This window comes from Stylophora pistillata, chromosome 2, assembly GCF_964205215.1.
Source record: "Stylophora pistillata chromosome 2, jaStyPist1.2, whole genome shotgun sequence".
Lineage (NCBI taxonomy): Eukaryota > Metazoa > Cnidaria > Anthozoa > Scleractinia > Pocilloporidae > Stylophora > Stylophora pistillata.
Genome location: NC_142520.1, coordinates 51,487,378 through 51,511,537, shown reverse-complemented (window position 1 = coordinate 51,511,537; position 24,160 = coordinate 51,487,378). Strand labels below are relative to the sequence as shown.

Below are 24,160 nucleotides of genomic sequence, written 5' to 3'. Positions count from 1 at the left end.
TTGCTCTGTTTCAGGACTGTCTCAGTACAAGACTGACACCATGTCTTCGTTTTCAATCGTCAAATCAAACCCGTAAGTACATTGTAGGTTTGATAAGAAAGTAGTTTTTTATCTGCACTTAAACAATAACTTTTAAAAATGGGACAAAATGTGCCTAACTTCGTGTTTGGCACAAGTTTCCGCAGGTTCTGTTACTGGGTTTTGTTTTATCGTGAATTCTTTTTTGTTTGTCGCCATTCTTTTAGTTATCCTACGAGCAGAGGTTTTTTCCAGAACAGGAAAAATACTTATATAATAGCAAGTTATCTTGCCATGTGTTTGTTTTTGTTATTAGTCGTTTTCTTTTTGTCGAGAGTTTTATGTCGTTGCCGTATTTCACGTTCAAGAAAGTGCATTAATTTACCCGCCATTAAGCTTTTTATTTTTAGTGCTGAAATGTGATCGACTATTTTATACAGCTACTACCTACAGTAACGCTCGCTTCTATCTTTTTTCTTTTATGTAGCGGGCCTATGGAATGGTCTGAACAGCACGACGTAGCACTAATGAAAGAAGTCAGAGTGCAGAATCCGTTTAAAGCAAAGAAGAAAACGAGCAAGTTATGGTTGTTGTTATGTTATGATTATTGGATGAAACTTCTGAGAACTATTTTGTCAGAGTATTTGGCAGTGAAGAAAATGAAAATCAGGGCAAAAGATTGTCCTTATATGACCCCAGCATGGAAATCTGCTATAAGGACTAAACGTAAGTTTGCCAAAAGGTTCAACCAACACAGAACACCAGAATACTTGGAGCTCAAGAGAAAATGGAGGAATGAGGCTACACGACAAAGGCGAATAGCCATAAAGCAATACTGGGAGGAAGTATCACATGAACTGAAGAATAATCCTAAGAATTTTTTTCAAACCTTCAAACCATTCTTGGATAGAAAGGACAAAGAGGACAACAGAAAGAGAGAAATACATTTATCTATTAATGGTACATTGGAAAAAGATAGGCTAGTGGTGGCAGAGTATCTTTCTGAGTATTTCTCATCCATGGCCAAAGGAATAGGAGGTGAACAGGTAGATGATTTAACTGAGGGGCATTTTATTGAGCATAGCAGTCTACATCTCATTTCTTCACATATGGCAGAATCAAATGATTCCTTTTGTTTCAGACCTGTAAATCGTTATGAAGTGAAGGATGCTCTTGAAAATCTTAATACTCGTAAAGCAATTGGATATGAAGGTTTGCAACAGGCTGCAAAAAGAACTGATCCCAGCTGCGTAGTCGATAGTTATGATTATCATAGATGAAATCGATCATGGTGTTAAATATTAACCAGAGCTCGGTTGGATTCCTGCCAAAGCGGGGTACCATGTCTGTGTACCTACAAGGGTATGCTAATCTCTTCAAAAAAATGCACAGACCCTCCATTCCACCACAAACGGTTCTTTGTTCGCAAGTAATTTTTTCTGGAATGCCTAAACGTTCACATAATTCTAGCAGATCTTTCTTTGCAAATCTGAGCGAGTCCCCCTTACACTCCACATCGCTCCACTCGTCGTCGATGATATCAAAGAAGCTGGCTGTTAACAGAGCATTGCGGACGGAGCCTAAGCCACCAGTAGGCATGATCTGAGATTTGGAAACTCACGAAGGACTCGCAATACAGAACTCACGAAAGCCGGTTTCACGAAGACAACACGCATAAAAAGATGACGATAACTACAAAAAATTCACAGTAACTTATTTAATGGGCTCGATTATACAGAAATAAAACAAACTCTACCTTCTGAAATGTTGTTCAAGTCCAGTTGGAATTGAAAAACTCAACTCAATTGGTATCCCAACAACTTCGTACGGAGCAAATCTTGTCGAAGGCATCCATGTCTGCACTCGACGCGAGATGTCTAGTAAACTAATTTCGTTACCCGTAATTGTACCTGTAAGTGTAACTTTATGACAAAAATTAATTGATATTCTAGAACAGAAATTTGCGACATGTTTTGTTTGCTAAATCCCTTTTCAACACAACGCGACGCCGTTCTCGACCCAGTTTCTTACCGGTATTTTTGCTGCGCGCGCCGTTGTCAACTGACGTTCCCGTCCTCTTGCTAAATCTCTCTAATATATAACAGACTGAACGAAATTACGCATACATACATACCTACACAATCTTTATTTAAACACGATGACGTAAAATCCCTCAATATATATAACAGATTGAACGAAATTACGTCGTTAGTTAACGGCATAAAATCCCTCACTATATATGACAGATTGAACTAAATTACTGGCTCCGTTAAGTAATAGTTAACAGCGCGCGTAAAATCTCTCAATATATATATAACAGACTGAACAAAATTAAGCCGTTAGTTAACAGCGTACTGAATCTCTCAATATATAAACACCGACCGAACGAAATTACGCCGTTAGTTAACTCGTAAAATCTCTTAATATATAACAGACTGAACGAAATTACGCATACATACATACATAATCTTTATTTAAGCACGATGATATTTAAAGCTACGCCGTTAGTTAAATTGTAACCAAAATAGGTCTAATCTGTCAAATTATCCCCTGTCCGATCCTTTCCACTGTGTTTTTTAGGTCAAATTTAATGGTAAATTTAGGGGTCTTAGTTTTCGTAGTTTCGAAAACTAAGACCCCTCTTAGTTTTAGTAATTACGAAAACTAAGACCTTCACCAAACCATTCTGTAAAATTTCTACAAAGTCGAATTACTATCATACTTGACGATCCGGCATGCGAACGACTCAAACTCCGATTTTCCGCGCCAAAACGTACCGCGTGCGCATACGCTATTCAGCTCTGTCACAGGTAACGCAATCTCGATTGCAGAGACACGAAGAAAAACATCCATCTCCAATGAAAGGCCAATTTTATGATTTAAAGGATAAAAAAAAATTATTGACCAATAGGGGTAAGGCATATTTTCAGTGTAAAATTATTATACTGACTTTCAGTCATCCTCTATATAAAGCCACAGTGCTGATAGTGTATGTCTGCAAATTGTTTGAAGAGGCGAATCGTCGAGCATGCGTACGATAGTAGGTTTTGGTTTTTTCATGAATCATAGCCTTTGAACGGTCCATATCGATTTGACAGTTGATTGATGCAAGGTGGGAAAATGTTTTTGAAGACCACCCTTACATTTTATTTACTTTATTATTTTCATTTTCACCAGTGAGCTTAAAGACAGCGTGCAGGGTTGGTAAAAAGTTGCTCCATTTTGCTGATATCTTGGTCAACTGGGAATCTATGAGTCAATTTATTAGAAGCTTCAACGAACGAGTTCTTCCCGCTGATACAGAACTAGTCAATGTGGGTGAAGGGTGTGTGTACTTCACAGTTCGGGCAAACAGTATAAAGGGGCTCACCACTTTGTGGAATATGTACCAGGACGGCACTCTCACGGCACGCCTGCACGACTTCTTGGTGACTGACGAAGTTAAGCATCTTGTTGATGCTGAGGGGAATGTTGAACTAACAGTGACTATTGAGAAAGAAGAGTACGACATAGCCTGCATTGATCTAAATAATGAAGCCAAAGGTAACTAAGCTCAATCTTCTCTGCAGATGCTACATGATATTTAGCTTACCATGATCAAGTTTGTGTAAGGTACCTAATGACATCACAACACACATTTCCCTTATTTCCCAAATAAGTGTTTTTGACTCTAAACTTATTTGGAAGTCATCACCTAAGGACATTTTAAAGACATTTTTAAGACTCAATGAATAAAACTATTTTTCTCCCTTCTTAAAATATTTATCTCTGGGAGATACTGTCAGTGTATATTTTTTTAACCTCTGGTTTATAGGGATGTAAACTGATGATTTTTGTGCTTATTTGTTTAGAATTAAGTCTTTCCGAGGCAACTCCAACCCAAAACGATTATCATGTTGCAGTTTGTTTTTTTATTAATAGGTGATCCGAAACAAACGCAGGGAAGAAGGCGCAGATATTCTGACTCTGAGTTATTATTGAGGGCGAACGAAGATGATGCATCGCCGACAAAACTGAAGCGACTGGAGAACGATGTCGAACTTCTAAAGGATAAAATCGAGAATCAGGATAAACAATTGACTAGAGTTCTTCGAGACATGCATGGCTTCGGGAATACTTCCGGGGGAGCAAGGTAACTAAATGATGTTTAATACATTCATTTTTACGGTGACTCACGCTTTTCGTTTTGAAGGGAACCAGTATGAAAATTGAGACGGTGGAAGTTTTCATTGGTTAAGATTGCGACAGGACACCTGGGAACTCACGTGTCACGGTAGACCTTCTAAAGTTTTAAGGGGGGGGAGAGTTAGGAGCGTGGATATATGGTTATCTCGCTTTTGGGTTTCCTCAGATGTTTCAACTTGAAGATGATGTGCAATTAAAATTGAAAATTCCCAACATCCCTTCGTATCCGATAAAAGTTTGGTGTAATTCTGTTGATTCAAAGAGTTAATAGGATGTCATAAAGGCGTCTTTTTTTGTAAGAAATTGATCACCACAAGATCTTAGAATCTAACAGATATCAAATATATCCCCAAGTTGCAAAAGTTAGATTCAATCACATTTGAAGTTTAGGAGTACCATTTGGAAGGAAAAAGATGTCTTTCTTCTCGTAGATGTATAAATGTTATAACGATTTCTGAAAAATATACGTATCCCTTAAAGATCTTTTTCGTTCTTCTGATCACGTGGATTGTTCGTTCTCAATTGTCTGTGAGTATTTGTATACTGTGTTGGAAACTGTACGTTACATTTATTAATCTTAAACATAAGTGATTTCGTTTATCTATTACATAACCAAACCGCGTGTATGCAGCACGTGTCTTATCGCCCCATATATGGTGCTGTTCCACGTGCTTACAAGGAGACGTGATGTGTGTTTTCGTGAGAGTTGTGAGAGAGAGTTAATTGGAGTGTAATAGCAAAATCGAACCAAGAAAATAAATCGTGAGTACGCTAGCTTTTGCACGTTTTCGACACAGTGGCGACCCTGCCAGGACAGCGTTGGAAATCATGGAGACACAGATTGCCGAACTTGAGGGCAAATTGAAGACGTTGAATTTTCGCTTGAAGAAGACAGGAGATGTCTTAAAGAAAGACGACCGAACAGCCTTTGAGAGACACAAAGTTTCCGTTGAAGCCCTAGTGACTACGGTAGTGAAGTTAAAGGATTCCATTGAGGAACAAAAGTTCACGAACGGCGAAGACGACGAAGCGGTACAAGAATGGGCCGACGAAATCGAGCTAGTCATTAACGAAGGAGACGCCTGTATACGCGAACTAGAAGAACGAATTGAGCAAATCGATCGCAATCTGAAACACGCAACCGTGCTCTATGAGCACAAGAGAGAAGTCGAACTAGAGAAAGAGAAAATGATGCAACAACAAGAAGCTATTAATCGAGCACATGCGGAGGAATTGGAATTTGAGAAGAAGAAGTTGGAGCTCAAACAAGCTCAAACGGAACCGCCGGAAACTATGCACGAGCAAATGGCTAGCAACGTGGTGAGAATGCCCAAGCTCGTGATCACAAAATTTGACGGGACGCCGCAAGATTGGCTGCGTTTTTGGGGACAGTTCCAAAGTCAAATTGATGATTCCAGTGCCCCTGAAGTCACAAAGTTCTCTTACTTGAAAGAATTAGTGAATATGAAGGTGCGAAATCTCATCGACGGTCTTCCGTTTACGCCTGAAGGTTACCAAAAAGCTAAAGATTTACTCACAAGAAGATATGGGAAAGCGAGTGAAGTCGTGGGAACCTACGTTAGGAATATTTTGGAACTACCCACCATGCGCGAGAGAAACGTAAAGAAGATACATGAATTTTACGAAGTACTACTGTTCAATGTAGAGTCATTGCGAACATTGAAGAGCTTATCCAAATTGGACGCCGCGGTTCGATTTACATTCGACAAACTTGAGGTAATAAAGAACGAACTTGCTATGATAGATGAAAATTGGTGTGAATGGACTTTTGTAGCATTCTTAGAGGCGTTGGAGAAGTGGACGACTAATAATCCCATTTCAGACGAACCGAAATCAAAGAGTTCAAATTTCCGTCGAGATCAATCCAGAGCTTTTCTTGCCAAACAACAAGAAACCGGAAACCAGTCGAGGGCGAGCCCAGGGGCGTGTCTTTATTGTTGTAGCGAACAACATAAAGCAATTAACTGTGATAATGTCCAAAGCATTGAAGAAAGGAAGAAAATACTTGCCGATAAGCGCTTGTGCTTCAATTGTACCGGAGCCAAACACCGGGCCAACGATTGTAAGAGCAGAAATACTTGTAAAATTTGCGATGGAAAACACCACACTTCGATATGTGACAGGAAGGAGAGACGAGAACCAGGTATGACTGCAAATTTAATTGGCGATTCCAGTGTTATTCATCCCGTAGTAGTCATAAACATGGGTGGATATAAATTCAGAGCTCTTTTGGACAGTGGCGCTAGCCATTCGTATGTTTCGTCAACTGCGATTGAGTTACTTAAAGCTAAAGTGAAGAGTACGAGTTTGCGTCAAATCGCCATGCTTACAGGCGTTGAAACCAGAATTATGCAAGTATACGAAGTTGTCATGTATTCCGTAACTGGAGATTTCTCACTAAACGTGAATGTCACGAAAATCGAAAAAAGGGAACTGTTGACCTTAGACAACCCAAAGTATTCCGACCTCGTAAAAAATCACCCTCACCTGAGAGGTGTTAAGATGGACGATAGTGATACAAAGGCTCGCTTACCTGTGCACGTGATTATCGGCGCTAATGACTTTGCCAAGATACGGACGAGTGATCGTTTACGGGTCGGACGTAAAGGAGATCCAGTAGCAGAGCGTACACGTTTCGGGTGGACTATAATGTCCCCCGGAACAGATCTAGGAAACGCGTATCTTGCCGTGAATTCTACGGTGGATCACAACCGACTCTGCGCCCTAGATGTCCTAGGACTAGAGGACAAACTATCTACTCACCAGAGCGACGTCCACGAAGAATTTAAGGAGCAACTGGCTAGGAGTCCAGACGGCCGATACGAAACTGGACTACCCTGGAAAGGGAACTGTCCTGAGTTGCCCAATAATTGTGCGGGCAGTGTGCGCAGAGTGAACTCTCTTCTACGGAAATTAAAGAGAACTGATATGCTAGACCAGTACGACGACATTATTCGGGAACAGTTAGAAGAAGGTGTGGTTGAGAAAGCACCAGCGAAGGTAACAGGCAAAGAATTCTACATGCCCCACCGAGCAGTAATACGTGAGAATGCCGAATCAACCAAGCTACGAGTGGTATATGACGCCTCGGCCCGTGCGTATGACGGTGCGCCTTCTTTGAATGAGTGTTTACACACTGGCCCCCCACTACAGAATGAGCTGTGGAATGTTATTGTCCGCAACAGATTCCATCGTATTGCAGTTGCCGGAGATATGCGCAAGGCCTTCCTGCAGATACGTGTTGAGGAAGCTGAACGTGACGCATTGAGGTTCCACTGGATTAAAGACAAATCGACCGGAGAACTAGAAGTGCTAAGGTTTACGAGAGTGGTGTTTGGTCTTGCTCCTTCTCCTTTCCTACTCAATGCCGTGATACAACAACACCTGGAAAGTGTGCAGTCCGAGTACCCAGGGACTGTACAAGAAATTAAGAACAGTCTGTATGTAGATGATTTGATTACCGGAGGTACTACTAGGGAAGGTGCGCAACAGCTCAAACATTATGCAGTAGAGATCTTTAATCGTGCAAGGTTCACCTTGCATAAATGGCACTCAAACGTGTCAGAACTAGAAAGCGACTGTACCGATGACGAGCCTTCGTTTGCTAAACAACAGCTTGGTGCATCATCAGCTCGTGGAGAGTGCAAACTACTGGGACTCAAATGGGACAAAGGGGATGACACTTTACATGTTTCACTCCCATCTCAGCCTGCTACATTGACCAAGCGGGGCATCCTCGCCAACTTAGCGAAGATTTATGACCCGTTAGGACTCGTGTCGCCTGCAATGTTAGAGGGGAAACAAATCTATCGAGAAGCCAGCGAGATGAAGTTGAGCTGGGATATCCCACTTCCCGAGGGGATTACGAAACGGTGGCTAAAATGGGAGAAGAATGCACCGGATGATGTGTACTTTCCTCGCAGTCTTGTTCAATACCAGGAACCGATCGACAATATTAAACTTCATGCATTTGGCGACGCAAGTATTCACGGTGTGTGTGCTGCTGTTTATGCTGTGGTTACTCAGGCGTCAGGCGTGACACAGGGTCTGATTGCCGCCAAATCCCGCCTTGCCAAGAAAAGTCTGACGATTCCTCGTTTGGAGCTCGTGTCAGGCCATATGGCAGTCAACTTGTCTAAAAATGTGCGGGTTGCGCTAGAAGGCTTCAGTATGACGGAGGATATACAGTGCTGGCTCGACAGCACTGTAGCCCTACACTGGCTGAACGATGACGGAGAGTACCGCCAATTCGTGGCCAATCGGGTTAAAAAGATCCAGAGCCACCCGAACACGCAGTGGAGACATGTACCGACATCCGAAAACCCTGCTGACCTGGGGAGCAGAGGTGGCAGTGTGAATGAAGCACAGCTATGGTGGAAAGGTCCACCGTGGTTATCCGACCGATCCCAGTGGCCTGCTAATATTGTGACAAAGGCGACGGATGACAGCAATGCAGAAAAGAAGGTTCAACGAGAACTTTTTGCGCTCGGTGTTGAAGCAAACAATGACTTTGACACTGTTCTCGAGAAGTTCGGCTTGCGTAAAGCCATGAGAATTTGTGCATGGATCTTGCGGTTCAATCACAATTCTCGTCACCCTTCCAAGAGAATCATAGGACCTCTTACGACGGAAGAAATTCAGCAACAAGAAATGTCCTGGATCAAGCGAGCGCAGAGTCAAGGGGCAAAGACGGTCAAGTTTGCCAGTGACCAGGAACAACTGAATCTGCAACTAAACACCGATGGTGTATTGGAATGCCGAGGACGCATTCAGGGTGAGTATCCGATTTACTTACCAGATTCTAATTCTTTCACAGTGGAAATAGTGAAGCAAGCGCACGAGGTAACTCTCCATGGGGGAGTCAGCATGACTATGGCTAAAGTACGAGAAAGATTCTGGGTGCCAAGGCTTCGACGGCTTGCTAAGAGAGTAGTGAAGCACTGTTTTGGATGCAAGAGGTTCCAAGCTCAGCCCTTTCATGACCCACCGCTAGGTGATCTACCGAAGTCACGTACAGAAGGGAGTACACCATTTGACGTCATCGGGGTGGACTTCGCAGGACCAGTCAAGTATAGTGGCAAGTGCAAACCAGAGAAGAAAGCCTACGTTGTACTCTACTCCTGTTGTCTTACCCGCGGAATCTTCCTGGAAGTGCTTCCCAGCCTAGAAACAAGCGAATTTATCAAGAGCTTTAAACGTCTGATCGCGAGGAGAGGTCGACCATCCCTTGTCTACTCGGACAACGGTTCTACCTTCACAGCTGCGGCAAAGTGGCTGACGAAAGTGAAGGAGGATGAGAAGTTCCATTCATTTTTGAGTGACCAATCCATTACTTGGCGCTTTAACGTGAGTAGAGCACCATGGTGGGGAGGACACTTCGAAAGACTTATTGGCTTATTTAAGTCTTCATTCTACAAGTCTGTGGGTCAGGGTCTGCTAAGCTGGGACGAGCTCTGCGAGGTAGTCCTTGACATCGAAGTGTCGCTTAACCATCGGCCTCTTAGTTACGTGGAGGATGACCCGCAGTTCCCTACACTAACACCCAACTCCTTCCTGTTTCTGAATGCTAACATTTTACCTGAGTTCGAGCCACATCGGCTCGAAGACCGTGACTTGAGGAAACGTGCGAAATTCTTGAAAGCTACCAAAGATACAATGTGGCGTCGCTGGACCACAGAATACCTTAGAGCTTTGAGAGAGAGGCATCAACTTAAACACAACACCAAACCTAACAGCTTGTCCGTAGGAGATGTTGTTATCATTAAGTCTGAAGAGCGAAACCGAAATCAGTGGCCCATGGGGGTAGTAGAAGAATTATTCAGTGGACGTGATGGTGTTGTTAGGGCAGCGAAATTAAGAGCAGGCAGAGGATTCATGGAACGCCCAATCCAACATCTCTATCCATTGGAGTTGTCCTGCGATCGAAACCCTCTGCCTTGTAATGACCCACCTTTGAACCCAACTGCATTGGAGTTCCGACCGCGACGAGATGCAGCTGTGGCAGCACGTCAGCGAATACAGGACATTGCCGAGCAAGACACTTGAATGTGTTTACTAAAGAAACTTTATTTTTATACTTATTTCTTGTTGTGTTATGGAGTCAGTTCCACTTGCATATGCCTTGTTCCCAAGTCATATGGGGGAGAGTGTTGGAAACTGTACGTTACATTTATTAATCTTAAACATAAGTGATTTCGTTTATCTATTACATAACCAAACCGCGTGTATGCAGCACGTGTCTTATCGCCCCATATATGGTGCTGTTCCACGTGCTTACAAGGAGACGTGATGTGTGTTTTCGTGAGAGTTGTGAGAGAGAGTTAATTGGAGTGTAACAGCAAAATCGAACCAAGAAAATAAATCGTGAGTACGCTAGCTTTTGCACGTTTTCGACAACTGTTGCATCGTCTAACTTTCATTTTCATGCTTCGCTTTCCAGGAGCATGGGACAGGAGAGGAAAGCAACTGTTTCACGGCATTTAGATTAAAGTGTGGGCAATAGCTTGCTTTGTCGACCCACGAGAAGTCAACGACAGAGTATTGAAGAACTTCGCCCATCAACTGATGAGGATTAGCAGCGAAACTGGGATGCCAATCAAATCTGAACCGTGCTTCTGTAAATACGCTAAGAAAGCCGAGGATGTGAGTAGGTCAACTTCAAAATTGTAGTGAAGTGATTATTGACATTCCGCAATTGCCTCTGGGTCGCACACTTCTTTTCCAATGATTACGATGTGCTGGATATCACAAACTTTTTCCTTACCAGGCAGAACTTTGCGTATGTTCCAGAGGGCTTTTACTTTTGATGCGTTTTTTGGAGATTTTTTAGAAGTAAATTCTTCTCACTTGTACTGTTTTGGAGAGCGCCCATATTTTTCTAGAGTGCGTTGCGTTACGTAATTATTAAAAATAGAACGAAGAAGTTTCTAGAACATTTAGTCATGATGACTAAGCGAGAACTTTAAGGAGAACCTTCTAGAACCGTGACTCAGCATATTTTTGTTATGATGTAATCATAGTGTAATGTTTCTAAAAATAGCAATATTACAGATCTCTAGAACATTCTAGAACTTTTCTGATATAAAAGGAGTCACGCTAGCTTAAAGAGAGAGGCCTTTTAGTGAGCTATAACTGCTGTTGCGAAGAGCCCAGAGGAGCGAGAGCCGGACGGAGTTGTTTACTGGAATTGAAAGCCGTGTGGAAGGCTACGTGAGAGAAAGAATTACGGACGTCGACAATTTGTTAAAGATTTTCAAGAGAACTGTGAGTTGTGCGGTAGCACACTGAGATTTAAGTGATATTATTTGTAAAGTGCTCTAAGTTATAAGGATACTGATTGTATTAGTATTTATATCGCTCCGTAGCTAAGTGAAAAAGATAGTTATTGTACTGGTTGTCGATATCGCTTCGTAGTTATTACGTCAGTCAATAAAGTAGTTGAGTTGTACGAGTTATATCTTTCTGTCGGTTTGGAAAATACCGTAACAGAAATTGGGGGCCTGTCCGGGAGCGAATTTTGTGGAAGTGTATTTAGAGCAGAGGTAACTGTCCGGGAGCGAATTTTGTGGAAGTGTATTTAGAGCAGAGGTAATTGTCCGGGAGCGAATTTTACAGAAGTATTTGGCATATAAGTTATTGTCCAGGAGCGAGTTTTGTAGTGAAGGTTATAGTAGAGTATTTTAAGGATAAGTTATTGTCGACCTAAGTAGTCATAGAGTATATCAAGATGTCAAAGTTTAATCCAGAAGACTTTATGTCGAGTCCCGACAAAGGAGTATTTAATGCGTTAAGGAAAGACGAACTTATTTTATTAGCAAAACACTTAGAGTTAGAGTCTAAGCAAGCAATGAGAAAGGATGAGATACGACAGATTATAGTAAACCACTTAGTGGATACTGAGGTTTTTTAAGGGACAATGTTAGAAACATCGTCAAAAACAATGATAGAAATAAGAAAGTTGGAGATGCAAGAAAGGAAAGAGGAAAGAGAAATGGAGATGAAGAGAGAAGAAATGGAAAGACAAGAGAAGCTGAAGAGAGACGAAATGGAGATGAAGAGAGAAGAAATGGAAAGACAAGAGAAGCTGAAGAGAGAAGAAATGGAAAGACAAGAGAGGCTAGAGAGAGAGAAATTGGCATTTCAGCATGAAATGGAGATGAAGAAGTTAGAGGTACAAATGAAATTAGGATTAAGCTCGGGTAGTGAAAAGCATAGCGAAAAGTTTGATGTTACAAAGAACATTAGGTTAGTGCCTCCATTCCAAGAAAAAGATGCTGATAAGTACTTTTTGCACTTCGAGAAAGTAGCTAGTAGTCTTAAGTGGCCTAAAGAGTACTGGGTTATGTTATTACAAAGTGTATTGGTTGGTAAAGCTAGGGAAATATATACACAGTTAAGTGTAGAACAAGCTGCAAGTTACGACGAAGTTAAGGATCTTATTTTAAAGGGTTACGAGTTAGTTCCTGAAGCTTATCGTCAAAAGTTTAGAAACTATGAGAAAGTTAGTAGTCAAACCTACGTTGAATTTGCTAGGAGTAAGGAACAGTTATTTGATCGTTGGTGTCATTCACAGAAAGTAGATAAGAGTCACGATAAGTTAAGACAGTTGGTATTAGTGGAAGAATTTAAGAGGTGCATTCACAGTGATGTCCGAACGTTCATTAACGAGCAAAGAGCAGAAACGTTGGAAGACGCTGCACGGTTAGCAGATGAATTTTCGCTGAGTCACAAAGTGAACTTCATGGAAAAGCCCCGTCAGCCTAACAGTAGATTTCAGCCTCCCTCCGTATCACGATGGGTTGGAAGCCAGCGGAGTAAACAGAATGACGGAGTACCTCCCAAACAGAACCCTGGTAACCATTTTACAAATCTTTCCAGCTCCACCTCGCCAAGACAAAACAGGTTTGTTCCAAATAAGCCCATCAAGCCACCAACCTGCTATTATTGCAGAAAAGAAGGTCATCTGATTTCCAGTTGCCCAGAAAAGTGGAGACCTGCGCAAAAATATGGTGTGGAGTCGAAGCCCAACGGATTTGTTGCCAAGCCGTCGCCTTCATTTTCTGAAAGTGAATGTGCACCTCCGCGATTTTCTCGAGAGAAGACCCAAACAATCTCTACAAATGACGTCAGTGGTTCGTCTAAATCTGTCATGGATATGTTCCAGCCCTTTATTCACGATGGCACAGTATCATTATCCCGTGATATGACAGATTCAGTACCGATCAAGATTCTAAGAGACACTGGAGCCTCACAGTCTTTGCTATTAAGTGACACGTTGTTATTTTCTGAGAAATCGTCTACTGGTGCAAGTGTTCTAATCAGAGGAATCAGTTCCGAGTATACCCCAGTGCCGCTCCATACAGTTTTTCTGTCGTCAGATCTTGTGTCTGGTCCTGTGAAAGTTGGAATACAATCAACATTGCCGTTCGATGGAGTACATCTTATCCTTGGAAATGACCTTGCAGGAGACAAAGAGGTCATTAATGCTGTCGTTACAGAGAAGCCTAGTTCAGAAAAGTCTCCAGACCCCGTCGAGAAGATAATTCCTGGTCTTTATCCTGCATGTGTAGTAACGCGAGCCATGAGCAAGAAGAGGAAAACCAGCGATGAAAAAATTGCCTTAGCGGACACCCTTATCAGTCGAGTTTTTGAGGATGAGCAGCCAAGTCCCTCCCCTTCTGAACCAACAGAAATCCTACCTGAGAAGAATTTAACAGATCAGTCTGAGAAGATGTCGACCTCTCAGCTCATCGCTGGACAACGTGAAGACCCAGAAATTTCGCCGTTGTTTTCAAGAAGCGTCAGTGAAAACGAAGTATCACAGAACCCCACCTGTTATTTTACAAAGAATGGAGTGCTAATGAGAAAGTGGAGACCGCTCGATGTTCCAGCTGAGGACGAATGGGCTGTTAAGTACCAGGTTGTTGTCCCGAAAACTTACAGGCAAGACATTTTAAGTATGGCACACGAGACTCCCCTGGCTGGCCATTTAGGTGTGAACAAAACTCACAGGAAGATCTTGAATAATTTCTATTGGCCCAACCTGAGAAAAGATGTAGCTGAGTACTGTAGGTCATGTCACGCCTGTCAGATGGTTGGGAAACCAAACCAAACCATTCCAAAAGCGCCACTGCAGCCTCTGCCAGCCGTTCAAGAACCATTCAGCCGTGTAATTGTTGATTGCGTCGGACCGCTACCAAGAACGAAGTCTGGAAATCAGTTCTTGTTAACCATCATGTGTGCGTCCACCAGATTTCCTGAAGCCGTGCCCCTGAGAAACATCAAGGCCAAGACTATCGTCAAAGCTTTAACGAAGTTTTTTACGCTGGTCGGTCTTCCTAGCGCTATCCAGTCTGACCAAGGTTCTAATTTCACGTCTGGTATTTTTCAACAAGTAATGCACGAGCTTGGAATCGCACAGTATAGATCATCCGCGTACCATCCTCAAAGTCAAGGAGCTCTTGAAAGATGGCACCAGACTTTAAAGAACATGATGAGAGTCTACTGTTTCCAAACAGAGAAAGATTGGGACGAGGGAATCCACCTATTGCTGTTTGCGGCACGCGAGTCCGTCCAGGAGTCCCTAGGATTTAGTCCGTTTGAGCTCGTATTTGGGCACACTGTGAGAGGGCCTCTTAAACTGCTTAAGGAGAAATTATTGTCAAGCAGTAGTGAGTCTATTAATCTTTTACAATATGTTTCAGACTTTCGTACTAAGTTATTTAGAGCTTGTGAACTAGCTAGAGACAATCTTAGTTCTTCTCAGAGGTTAATGAAGAAGAAGTATGATGTAGACGCTGTAGAACGTAGTTTTAAGCCAGGCCAAAAGGTTCTTGCATTGTTGCCAGTGCCCGGTAACACATTGTATTCTAGATTTTTTGGTCCTTATGTTATTGAGAAGAAGTTAAATAACCTTAATTACATAGTAGTTACTCCAGATAGGCGTAAACAGACGCAATTATGTCACATTAACATGTTAAAGCCTTACGTAGAGAGAGATAATAATGTAGTTAAAGAGCCCCTAAACGTTAATGTAGTTATTTCTGAGCCCGAAGACTTAAGTAGTGAGTTTAGTAGTAGTCATCTCAGTCCTACTGACGCATCAAAACTCACCAACTCCGATGTGCTAAAAAATTTGGACTCCAAGCTGTCACACCTTGAAGAGAGTCAACGTCAAGACCTACAGAAGCTACTTGAAAAGTATAGTGACCTGTTCCCTGATGTACCATCTAGGACAAATCAGATTTACCATGACGTGGATGTCGGTGATGCTGCTCCTGTTAAACAACACCCATACAGGCTGAATCCGAGAAAACAACAGTATCTCAAAGAAGAGGTAAAATATTTATTAGAGAACGATTTTATCGAACCAAGCAGCAGTAGTTGGAGTTCTCCATGTATACTCGTGCCTAAACCGGATGGGAGCTATCGGATGTGTACCGATTACAGGAAAGTTAATGGTGTGACTAAGACAGACACCTTTCCAATCCCAAGAATGGATGATTGTATCGATAAGCTGGGAAAGGCAAAGTATGTAACGAAATTTGACCTTCTCAAAGGATTCTGGCAAGTACCGTTAACGGATCGCGCTAAGGAGATATCAGCATTTGTAACTCCAGAAGGACTCTACCAATACAAGGTCATGCCCTTTGGTATGAAAAATTCTCCTGCTACCTTCCAACGTCTCATTAACAAAGTCATCGCCAACCTTGAGGATTGTGAAGCCTATATTGATGATGTAATCATCTATAGTGAAACTTGGGAGAAACATCTAGAAACTATCCGTGAGTTCTTCAGGAAGTTGAGCGAGGCCAAATTAACAATCAATCTCTCCAAAACCGAGTTTGGCCAAGCACAAGTGACGTATTTGGGACATGTCGTCGGACGAGGACAAGTACAGCCAGTTAACGCCAAGGTCGAAGCCATAATCAAGTTTCCACGACCAGAAAACAAAAAGCAACTGATGCGTTTCCTTGGTATGGCTGGTTATTATCGAAGGTTTTGCTCTAACTTTGCAACCGTCACAGAGCCATTGACAAAACTGCTCAGCAAGAAGGAGAAATTTAATTGGAGTGACCAGTGTGAAAAGGCTATTGAGGAGCTGAAAGCCATGTTACAGAGTGCCCCTGTTTTAACAGCGCCTGATTTCTCTTCACCGTTCAAGCTGGCTGTTGATGCAAGCGATGTTGCCGCTGGTGCTGTGTTGTTACAAGAGGATGATGAAGGTGTAGAACACCCGGTTTGTTATTTTTCAAAGAAGTTTAACAAAAGTCAAAGGAACTATTCCACCATCGAAAAGGAATGTTTAGCACTGCTGTTAGCTCTTCAACATTTTGAAGTTTATGTTAGTTCCTCAAGTTTGCCCGTTGTTGTGTATAGCGATCACAACCCCCTCGTATTTCTTCACAAATTAAAGAGCAAGAATCAGCGATTGTTGAGGTGGAGTTTAATGCTGCAGGAGTATGTCTTGGACATCCGACATATAAAAGGAAAGGATAATGTTATTGTAGACTGCCTCTCGAGACCTTGAGCTTTGCAAGAAAGTTTTGCAAACTTTCTTTTCTCGAAGGGGGAGGGTGTTATGGAGAGCGCCCATATTTTTCTAGAGTGCGTTGCGTTACGTAATTATTAAAAATAGAACGAAGAAGTTTCTAGAACATTTAGTCATGATGACTAAGCGAGAACTTTAAGGAGAACCTTCTAGAACCGTGACTCAGCATATTTTTGTTATGATGTAATCATAGTGTAATGTTTCTAAAAATAGCAATATTACAGATCTCTAGAACATTCTAGAACTTTTCTGAAAGATATAAAAGGAGTCACGCTAGCTTAAAGAGAGAGGCCTTTTAGTGAGCTATAACTGCTGTTGCGAAGAGCCCAGAGGAGCGAGAGCCGGACGGAGTTGTTTACTGGAATTGAAAGCCGTGTGGAAGGCTACGTGAGAGAAAGAATTACGGACGTCGACAATTTGTTAAAGATTTTCAAGAGAACTGTGAGTTGTGCGGTAGCACACTGAGATTTAAGTGATATTATTTGTAAAGTGCTCTAAGTTATAAGGATACTGATTGTAATAGTATTTATATCGCTCCGTAGCTAAGTGAAAAAGATAGTTATTGTACTGGTTGTCGATATCGCTTCGTAGTTATTACGTCAGTCAATAAAGTAGTTGAGTTGTACGAGTTATATCTTTCTGTCGGTTTGGAAAATACCGTAACAGTACCTTGATCTCAAAGACGCTTAGAACTGTCCCAGCATGAGGGAAGTTTGGAATTCATTGCTGTTTTATGCGCTGAATCGCGTGCTCTCATCACCCTTAACGCCTCTTTGTTAAATCAAGGGTTTGTCTTTTGCGCATACGTTTCCTCTTCAACGGACAATGTCTATCCATCAAATTTAGAAACAATGATTCCAAGGCAGATCACATGTCGTTACCAAGAACGGGTCTCAATAATCCGATGCCTCTTCAAACTTGGTGTTCGGAAATTCATTGTACCAACAATAGGGTTGTGATCACTAAGTGTAGTTTTTGAAGAGGTTAGGCGTAGAACTAATTAGGACATCTATGCCTGAAGAACTGTTCCATGTTTGAAGTGTTGGGGGTATACAGCATACTAACTGTAAAAGACAAAAAATATAAGTCATGTTTCTTCCTAAGAAGCATTGCACGAAAAGATAATTTAAAGTTCAAAGAAGAAAAGGCAACCATTCTTTAGTAGAGGTGATTACGACATTAATACAGGAAGAACTGTTCCTTGTTTGGCGTATTGGTTCTTTCATCAATTAATACTTTACGTGTATCCTCTCAGAGGAAGGTATACAGCGAAGAGACAAGAGATATTTATCATGTTTATTACAAGAAAAGAAAATTTAAAAGCTCAAAGAGATAAAGACAATTCTCATTTATCTGGATATGGGAGGTTACTAAAATAAATAGTTACTAAAGAGAAAGTTACTAGAATAAATAGTCAAAATGTCGGTATTCAAGTCAAACCTCATCGAGTGTCCTCAGGCGAAGTACATTCCTTTCAACATTTCCGGATGAACTTGAACAGCTTTGGCCAAAATCTGAGGACTTCTATCCTCTCCATGACCACCACTGCAAGACGAACCATTCTCAGGACTGAATAGAAAAAAATTACAAAAAGTTTCATTAATATCAAGATAAACAAAAATAATAGAAATTTAAACTAACCTTCCTCCAACTGGTCAAGCCTCAAGTCCTTCATCCCTCGGCTCTCAAAACCCCTTCCATCTCTTACACCTTAAAGACCCTCAATCTTTAATCTCAAATTGCCCTCCATCAAAAGGGTCTTGAATCCTCCTTCCCTAATCACACCCATCATGCACTTACCCTTCGGGCATATCCCCTGTAGAGTATATTTCCCTCGCGAATGCGTCTCAAGTCCCCGGCCCTCCGATCTAAACATTTCTTGGATCTCCCCAGGAACTTAAATTTTAAGTTCGCAAAGCAAGGGACTGGGGAAATTGGTTCGATGTATCGAGGACTTCGTTATGTAGAGGTTTCTTTAAGTGAGGTTCCACTGCATACTGCTCTTACTTGGAGGTCGATGAGTCAAATTCTACCAGCTTCATTTTTTTCCTACCCACGAATGTGATATATCATGTTCTGATCTCACTTTTAAGGTAAAAATTCACAAATTGGCCTTTTCCAGTAAAGTTCATCAGATTATGTGGAATTTCACCATATTTCTTGAGGACACTTTCTCTACCGTGCATAATATCTCACCTTTCCCGTTCTCTTTCTATCAGATGGAATCGTGCTCTGAACGCCACCAAATGCGCGTAATACGCAGGGGCTGGTATGGATACTGCTCGTGTGCACCTGACGTAAGTATGGCACAACTGATAAGTGAGGGCCTGGATCTCGTCTGCTTTGAAATTGTTGTCGTCCCAGAGCACGTGATAATGTGAAGGACGGCTGGTGCCCTGCAAGAGGAACGGGTTCATTAGCGTCGTGTCTTTACTCCAAAAACAACCACACAGCGAGATTCGCAGATCGCTTTGAATTTTAGCCGCCTTCTTAATGCGCTGGGATTCCCGATCGAGATGTCGGAGAGTTTAGTTTCACCGTGCCTCTCCCTCACTCAGTAGTATAATTTGATAACTACAAACTGTTAGAAAGCTTGACGACTTTGTGTTACTTAAATTTTTTGCGAGAAGTTTTATGTAACTCAGCCCTGTGGATTGGAGAGTGGCAAAGCCTTACCTGAATTCCTGCGTGACTGCACAGGTAGAAGTCAAACTCAGTGGGGTGAGTTATGCCAACATCCACAGTGGTTCCTGGGGGGACGTTCTTACTACCGCCACACTAAAACCACACAAAAATATATGAAATGCGTGATCGCCTAAATGAAACAGAGTCAGCCAAATAATGAGATGGGAGTTGGGATGCGTTGATTATGTTTTTTATTTTTCTAACCCTTTCACCTTTGAGAGTGTCCAACATCTACTTTCTCCTTACATTATCACCCCTGAATCAAACATTATGATCACGTGAAGGTAGAAAATGATCTCTAACTGAAGACGCTCTTGATTAGGAAACTAATTCTCCCTGTTAGCCCCTTAGGAATTGTATAGAGAACAGTATGGAGAATATGCATACTGATGTTAGGCTGAAAAGGGTCTAGAAACATTTTCCTTCCTCTCTTTTGGATTTCTGGGTATTCCCCGTGCGCACAGCCCTGCGAGTGGTTTGTTTACAGCAAACTGTTGAGTAAATGCCAGCGAGCGAGGGAAGCTGGGGTTAGTGCTCAGAGTAGAGGCTCCTAACTAAACCCCAGGCATATGCTGTATTTTCAACAACGTTTTTCCCCAAAAATTATATTTTTGTACCTTACAAGATAATTAGGCTCTAAAGAAACTTTCGCCTAAAATTTACAGTTAGATATTACAAAGCTTAGCGATAAAACATGATGCGCCAGTTTCATAACCCATACCATGTCCTCTTTATCCTGACAGAAAAATCTAGTGTGGTGTCTTTTTTGCACAACAATGAATGTGATGCCCGGCTGGTACCCAACCTCCAGCTTGATACAAGCCTCACGCATGGCTTTTAGTTCGTGACACAGTACCTAGAAACAAATTTGGCGTCAAAACAATTTTAGTTCTACAACTTCGCGAAGAACTTCGTTCACTACTGACCACTGACTGGTCAATCTGTATGTGCATGCAGTGTTTGAAAAAGACAATTTTAAAGTATTTCTGTCAAACCAAGGATGTAATGGAGCAGCAATCTTCGGCAGTAATGAGCAGCAACTCATATTTACCATAGTAAATATCACCACCTCACCTGTCTAAACTGGCCTTCACTGACTCCATCACGATAGAAAATGATCCTGACTGGCTTGTGTCTTGTCGAACGATAAAACTCAATCAACAGCTCGCGAACCATGGCAGCTAATTCAGCAATGATTTCCTGCAAGATAAATAATTGAGCAGACGTTAAGATCACGTGAAAGGTTGATTAACAATTTTCTTTTTCTTCAAAAGCTCATGGAGCGCAACTCCATCGGCATTTCCGCGCGACTTTCATACCTGGCGATGTGTCTGAACTCGAACTGAAGCACAGTACCGGCTGGAATAAGCATCCATACTTCCGACAACCTACAAACACAGCAAATTACCTTGAGGTATTCTATCTATAATCTATTGGTTTTCATTTCAAAGTACATTAAATACGCTGAGTGCATTTGGAAAAGTTTAGTATGAATATTTTCAGCGTTAAGAGGAAAAATTCACTCTCACTCCTACTCACACATCCGCGAATAAGGATGTTACAACGATACTAACTGATCTGGTTTCGCAGGTACTACAACTTCTCGCGATTTGTCTCGTCAGTTTTTACCCATCCATCCCACCCGAGTTCCTGTTGTTGCCGTCCTACAGGTCTCTCCATCCTCACTATACAAGATCGAGCAACACCAGTTCGAATAAAACAGTTTTCTTTTCAGTCGCTAGTTTGCCATTCCTGTTAACTTTTTCCATCTTCAACCACTTATTTAAACTCCTTTTGGGTCAATCTTGCCATATCAAACAAATATTCAGTGGTTTACCCAACGTTAAAGATGATTTTGTGTGTTGGTGAAAGACAACTTTTCAAACGTTGTTTTCAACATGAAGCTCTTAGTTACCAATGCACGCTACAAGAAGAGTCTTATCGGGAGACTTTCTTGCAACAAGCTCACAGCGACAAAATTAAAAATAAAAAATAACTACGAAACAAAAAGCACAAGAAGAATACCAAAAAGGATAACAACTTACTGCAGCAATTGAAGGTCGTTTTTCATCCCCAGCTGCAGGGTGAGTTACATCAGCTCCAAGAAATATCACAGGTTCGCGAAATACGGGAAGTCTGTAAACATAGATTCAAATATTTAGGGACCAGTCATTATTTAACATGGGGGGGGAGGGAAGGGGAGGGGGATTTTGAGAGGGATCAAATGGTTTTCAAAGAGAACGGGGGGTGAGGTCAGTCGTCGCCCACAAAGATTAAAACAGGGACTACAAAAAATTGACAGCCAATGAGGAAGGAATCGTGAGAATATTACAAAGCCCTCTGGGGGATCTGGTAAATTTAATCATGACACGACAAAAGAAAAGAAACATTCCGCACATGAACAAGTAAAAAATGGCAAATGTACAAAAAGCATTTCCTCGCAGATTCCTCTTAACAAACCAAACTTCTCCCACCCGTTCCAAACCTAACACATCCCCATCCCTTCCCCCTTCGATGCCCCTGTAAGTAATACTAAGTGCATTCATCTCACCGAATATCTGGGGCCAAAATATTGTTTATTCCTCCAAGCTTGGCATTTATTTTTAAACACAGATTGGACAATGTTTGAGCTTGAAACCTGGTGACATTCTTAGATTGAACACACTGTGTGGCGATTCCTAGCATTGTGTCTCCAACTCGTTTGACTTCAGCTACAAGAGAAACGTGGATAATAAAACACTCAGAATCTACATTCTACGAAGAATCCATGGGTCTATCAGTTAGTCAGTGAGTCGTTCCATCAGCCAGCCAGTCGGTCAGTCAGAAAGCCAGCCAGCCAGTCAGTCGGTCAGTCAGACAGCCAGCCAGCCAGCCAGTTACCCATTTAGTCAGTCGATCATCCAGCCAGTCAGTCACTCAGACAGCCAGCCAGTCAGTCAGACAGCCAGCCAGTCAGTCAGACAGCCAGTAAGTCAGCCATTTAGTCAGTCGATCAGCCAGCCAGTCAGCCAATCAGACAGCCAGCCAGTCAGTCAGACAGCCAGTCAGTCAGCCATCTAGTCAGTCGATCAGCCAGTCAGTCAGACAGTAAGTCAGTCAGTCAATGAGTCTAACAGACTGTCAGTCAGTCAGTCAATCCATCAGTTCTTCAGTCAGTCATACAAATCGCACTGTGATCACAAATTCAACGCTGAACATTTTTCGTTTCTCCTTCCGTGTTTTCAAAACTCACCATATACTGGTGTTTTTCCGGGCAACACAAGAATAATGAGCTGAAGATTGGCAAAGGTGGATTTCAAATGTTTAAACATGGGCTCAACCTGACAAGATAAAACAACACGACAAATCTCTTTCATCTCTTGCACTTCAAACAACTTCCCGTACTTCAAGAATAATTTTATTAACCAAAGAACGAGTGCCGTGTTTACATAAGCAAGTTTCTATGCAATTGTCTTTCATTGTTTCATTAAGGAGATACGGGAAATTCTCCTTCCCTGATAGCCTGAGTTTGCGTCTCAAACTATTTTTCTTTTCCAGAGTTCTCCTCGCTTTTCAAGATAGAAAAAGACAATTGAAACACTCCAAGTATGTTTTCAACTGAAACCAATAAAATTAACTCTTGAAACGATACACAAAACTGATCTCGAGACACTAAAGAACTTTGTCTTTGAATTTACAAATTCTCTTAACGCTAATCTAAGTAAATCTATCACGACGTTGAGGAGAATTTTGAAGTTGAGCTACTCACATCCTCGGCTTTCTTAGCGTATTTACAGAAGCACGGTTCAGATTTGATTGGCATCCCAGTTTCGCTGCTAATCCTCATCAGTTGATGGGCGAAGTTCTTCAATACTCTGTCGCTGACTTCTCGTGGGTCGACAAAGCAAGCTATTGCCCACACTTTAATCTCAATGCCGTGAAACAGTTGCCTTCCTCTCATGTCCCATGCTCCTGGAAAGCGAAGCATGAAAATGAAAGTTAGACGATGCAACAGTATAAAAATACTCACAGACAATTGAGAATAGTTTTCTACCAAGCGAAAGGAATATTTACTTTTTTTTGCATGATAATGAGAATTATCAAGGCCTTTTCCTGTGTCATCTACGTAACAAAAATTTGGGTAATGACTTTTTTTTTCGCCATCAGATAAAGACTTAGACGTGAATAACCGTTTTTTCCTCTTTCCACCGCTGCTGCTGTCATTGTTCTGTCTAAAGTCGTCTTTATGTCGAAGTACAGCATTCCATTCCAACAACACGAGGGTTAGACAATCCTGTTTGGTGATTAAAAAGGCAAACGGACGCACCAGCCGGCTGAAGAATGAACTAAAAAACTCTTCAGAAAATATCCGACTTCACCTGGGTATAGCCTTTAAATTGATTCTTCATTATTACCACCATTAAGTGATTTTTCACAAAATTGTTCACTGTACCTTGTTTTGGGGAAATTTTCAGTTTGTCCTAAGAAGAAATTAATATTAAATTCGATAAATACCAAAAAGAGTGATACGCAATAAGTTCATTTAACGAAAGCTCTGTAAGGGATACATGAAAAATACCGTGCAATAATGAATATTGCCAAATTTCAGACCTCTATCTCCATGGAAAAAAATGTTATTTAAAATTTTGAAGTTTCTTCTCCCTGTGGGAGACGCTCTGGCCAAATGATTAGTGCATTGGACTTCGGGTCGAGAGGTCTGGG

The 24,160-nt window shown here is 41.7% G+C and overlaps 3 protein-coding genes across 25 annotated transcripts in view; 2 read left to right on the top strand and 1 right to left on the bottom strand.

Moving 5' to 3' along the window:
* Positions 1 to 24,160, top strand: part of LOC148740211 (uncharacterized) — a 70,309-nt gene that overhangs the window by 16,288 nt on the left and 29,861 nt on the right. The window lies entirely within an intron of this gene.
* The window catches only part of LOC148740216 (protein argonaute-2-like), a 41,779-nt gene that overhangs the window by 5,409 nt on the left and 12,210 nt on the right, over positions 1 to 24,160 (bottom strand). The window contains exons 9-21 of one of the 4 annotated variants that reach the window (XR_015996512.1): positions 23,892 to 23,919; positions 23,208 to 23,410; positions 22,692 to 22,779; positions 22,011 to 22,170; positions 21,505 to 21,595; positions 20,779 to 20,847; positions 20,534 to 20,659; positions 20,181 to 20,315; positions 19,451 to 19,552; positions 18,971 to 19,170; positions 18,215 to 18,343; positions 17,444 to 17,838; positions 2,146 to 3,504 (exon numbers count right to left, since the gene is read on the bottom strand). Coding sequence is in view for 2 of the 4 variants with exons in the window: in XM_088748406.1 (XP_088604532.1) it covers positions 18,229 to 18,343; positions 18,971 to 19,170; positions 19,451 to 19,552; positions 20,181 to 20,315; positions 20,534 to 20,659; positions 20,779 to 20,847; positions 21,505 to 21,595; positions 22,011 to 22,170; positions 22,692 to 22,779; positions 23,208 to 23,410; positions 23,892 to 23,919 (1,317 nt within the window). In the remaining 2 variants the exon portion in view is untranslated. Of the gene's footprint in view, positions 1 to 2,145; positions 3,505 to 4,428; positions 17,839 to 18,214; positions 18,344 to 18,970; positions 19,171 to 19,450; positions 19,553 to 20,180; positions 20,316 to 20,533; positions 20,660 to 20,778; positions 20,848 to 21,504; positions 21,596 to 22,010; positions 22,171 to 22,691; positions 22,780 to 23,207; positions 23,411 to 23,891; positions 23,920 to 24,160 lie in introns of those variants that run through there. The other 3 variants (XR_015996513.1, XM_088748406.1, XM_088748407.1) reach the window with 3 other exon arrangements.
* LOC148740217 (uncharacterized) lies at positions 3,270 to 4,154 on the top strand. The gene is made up of 2 exons (XM_088748431.1): positions 3,270 to 3,561; positions 3,940 to 4,154. The coding sequence occupies exons 1-2, from the start codon at positions 3,270 to 3,272 to the stop codon at positions 4,152 to 4,154; spliced, it is 507 nt and encodes a 168-aa protein (XP_088604557.1).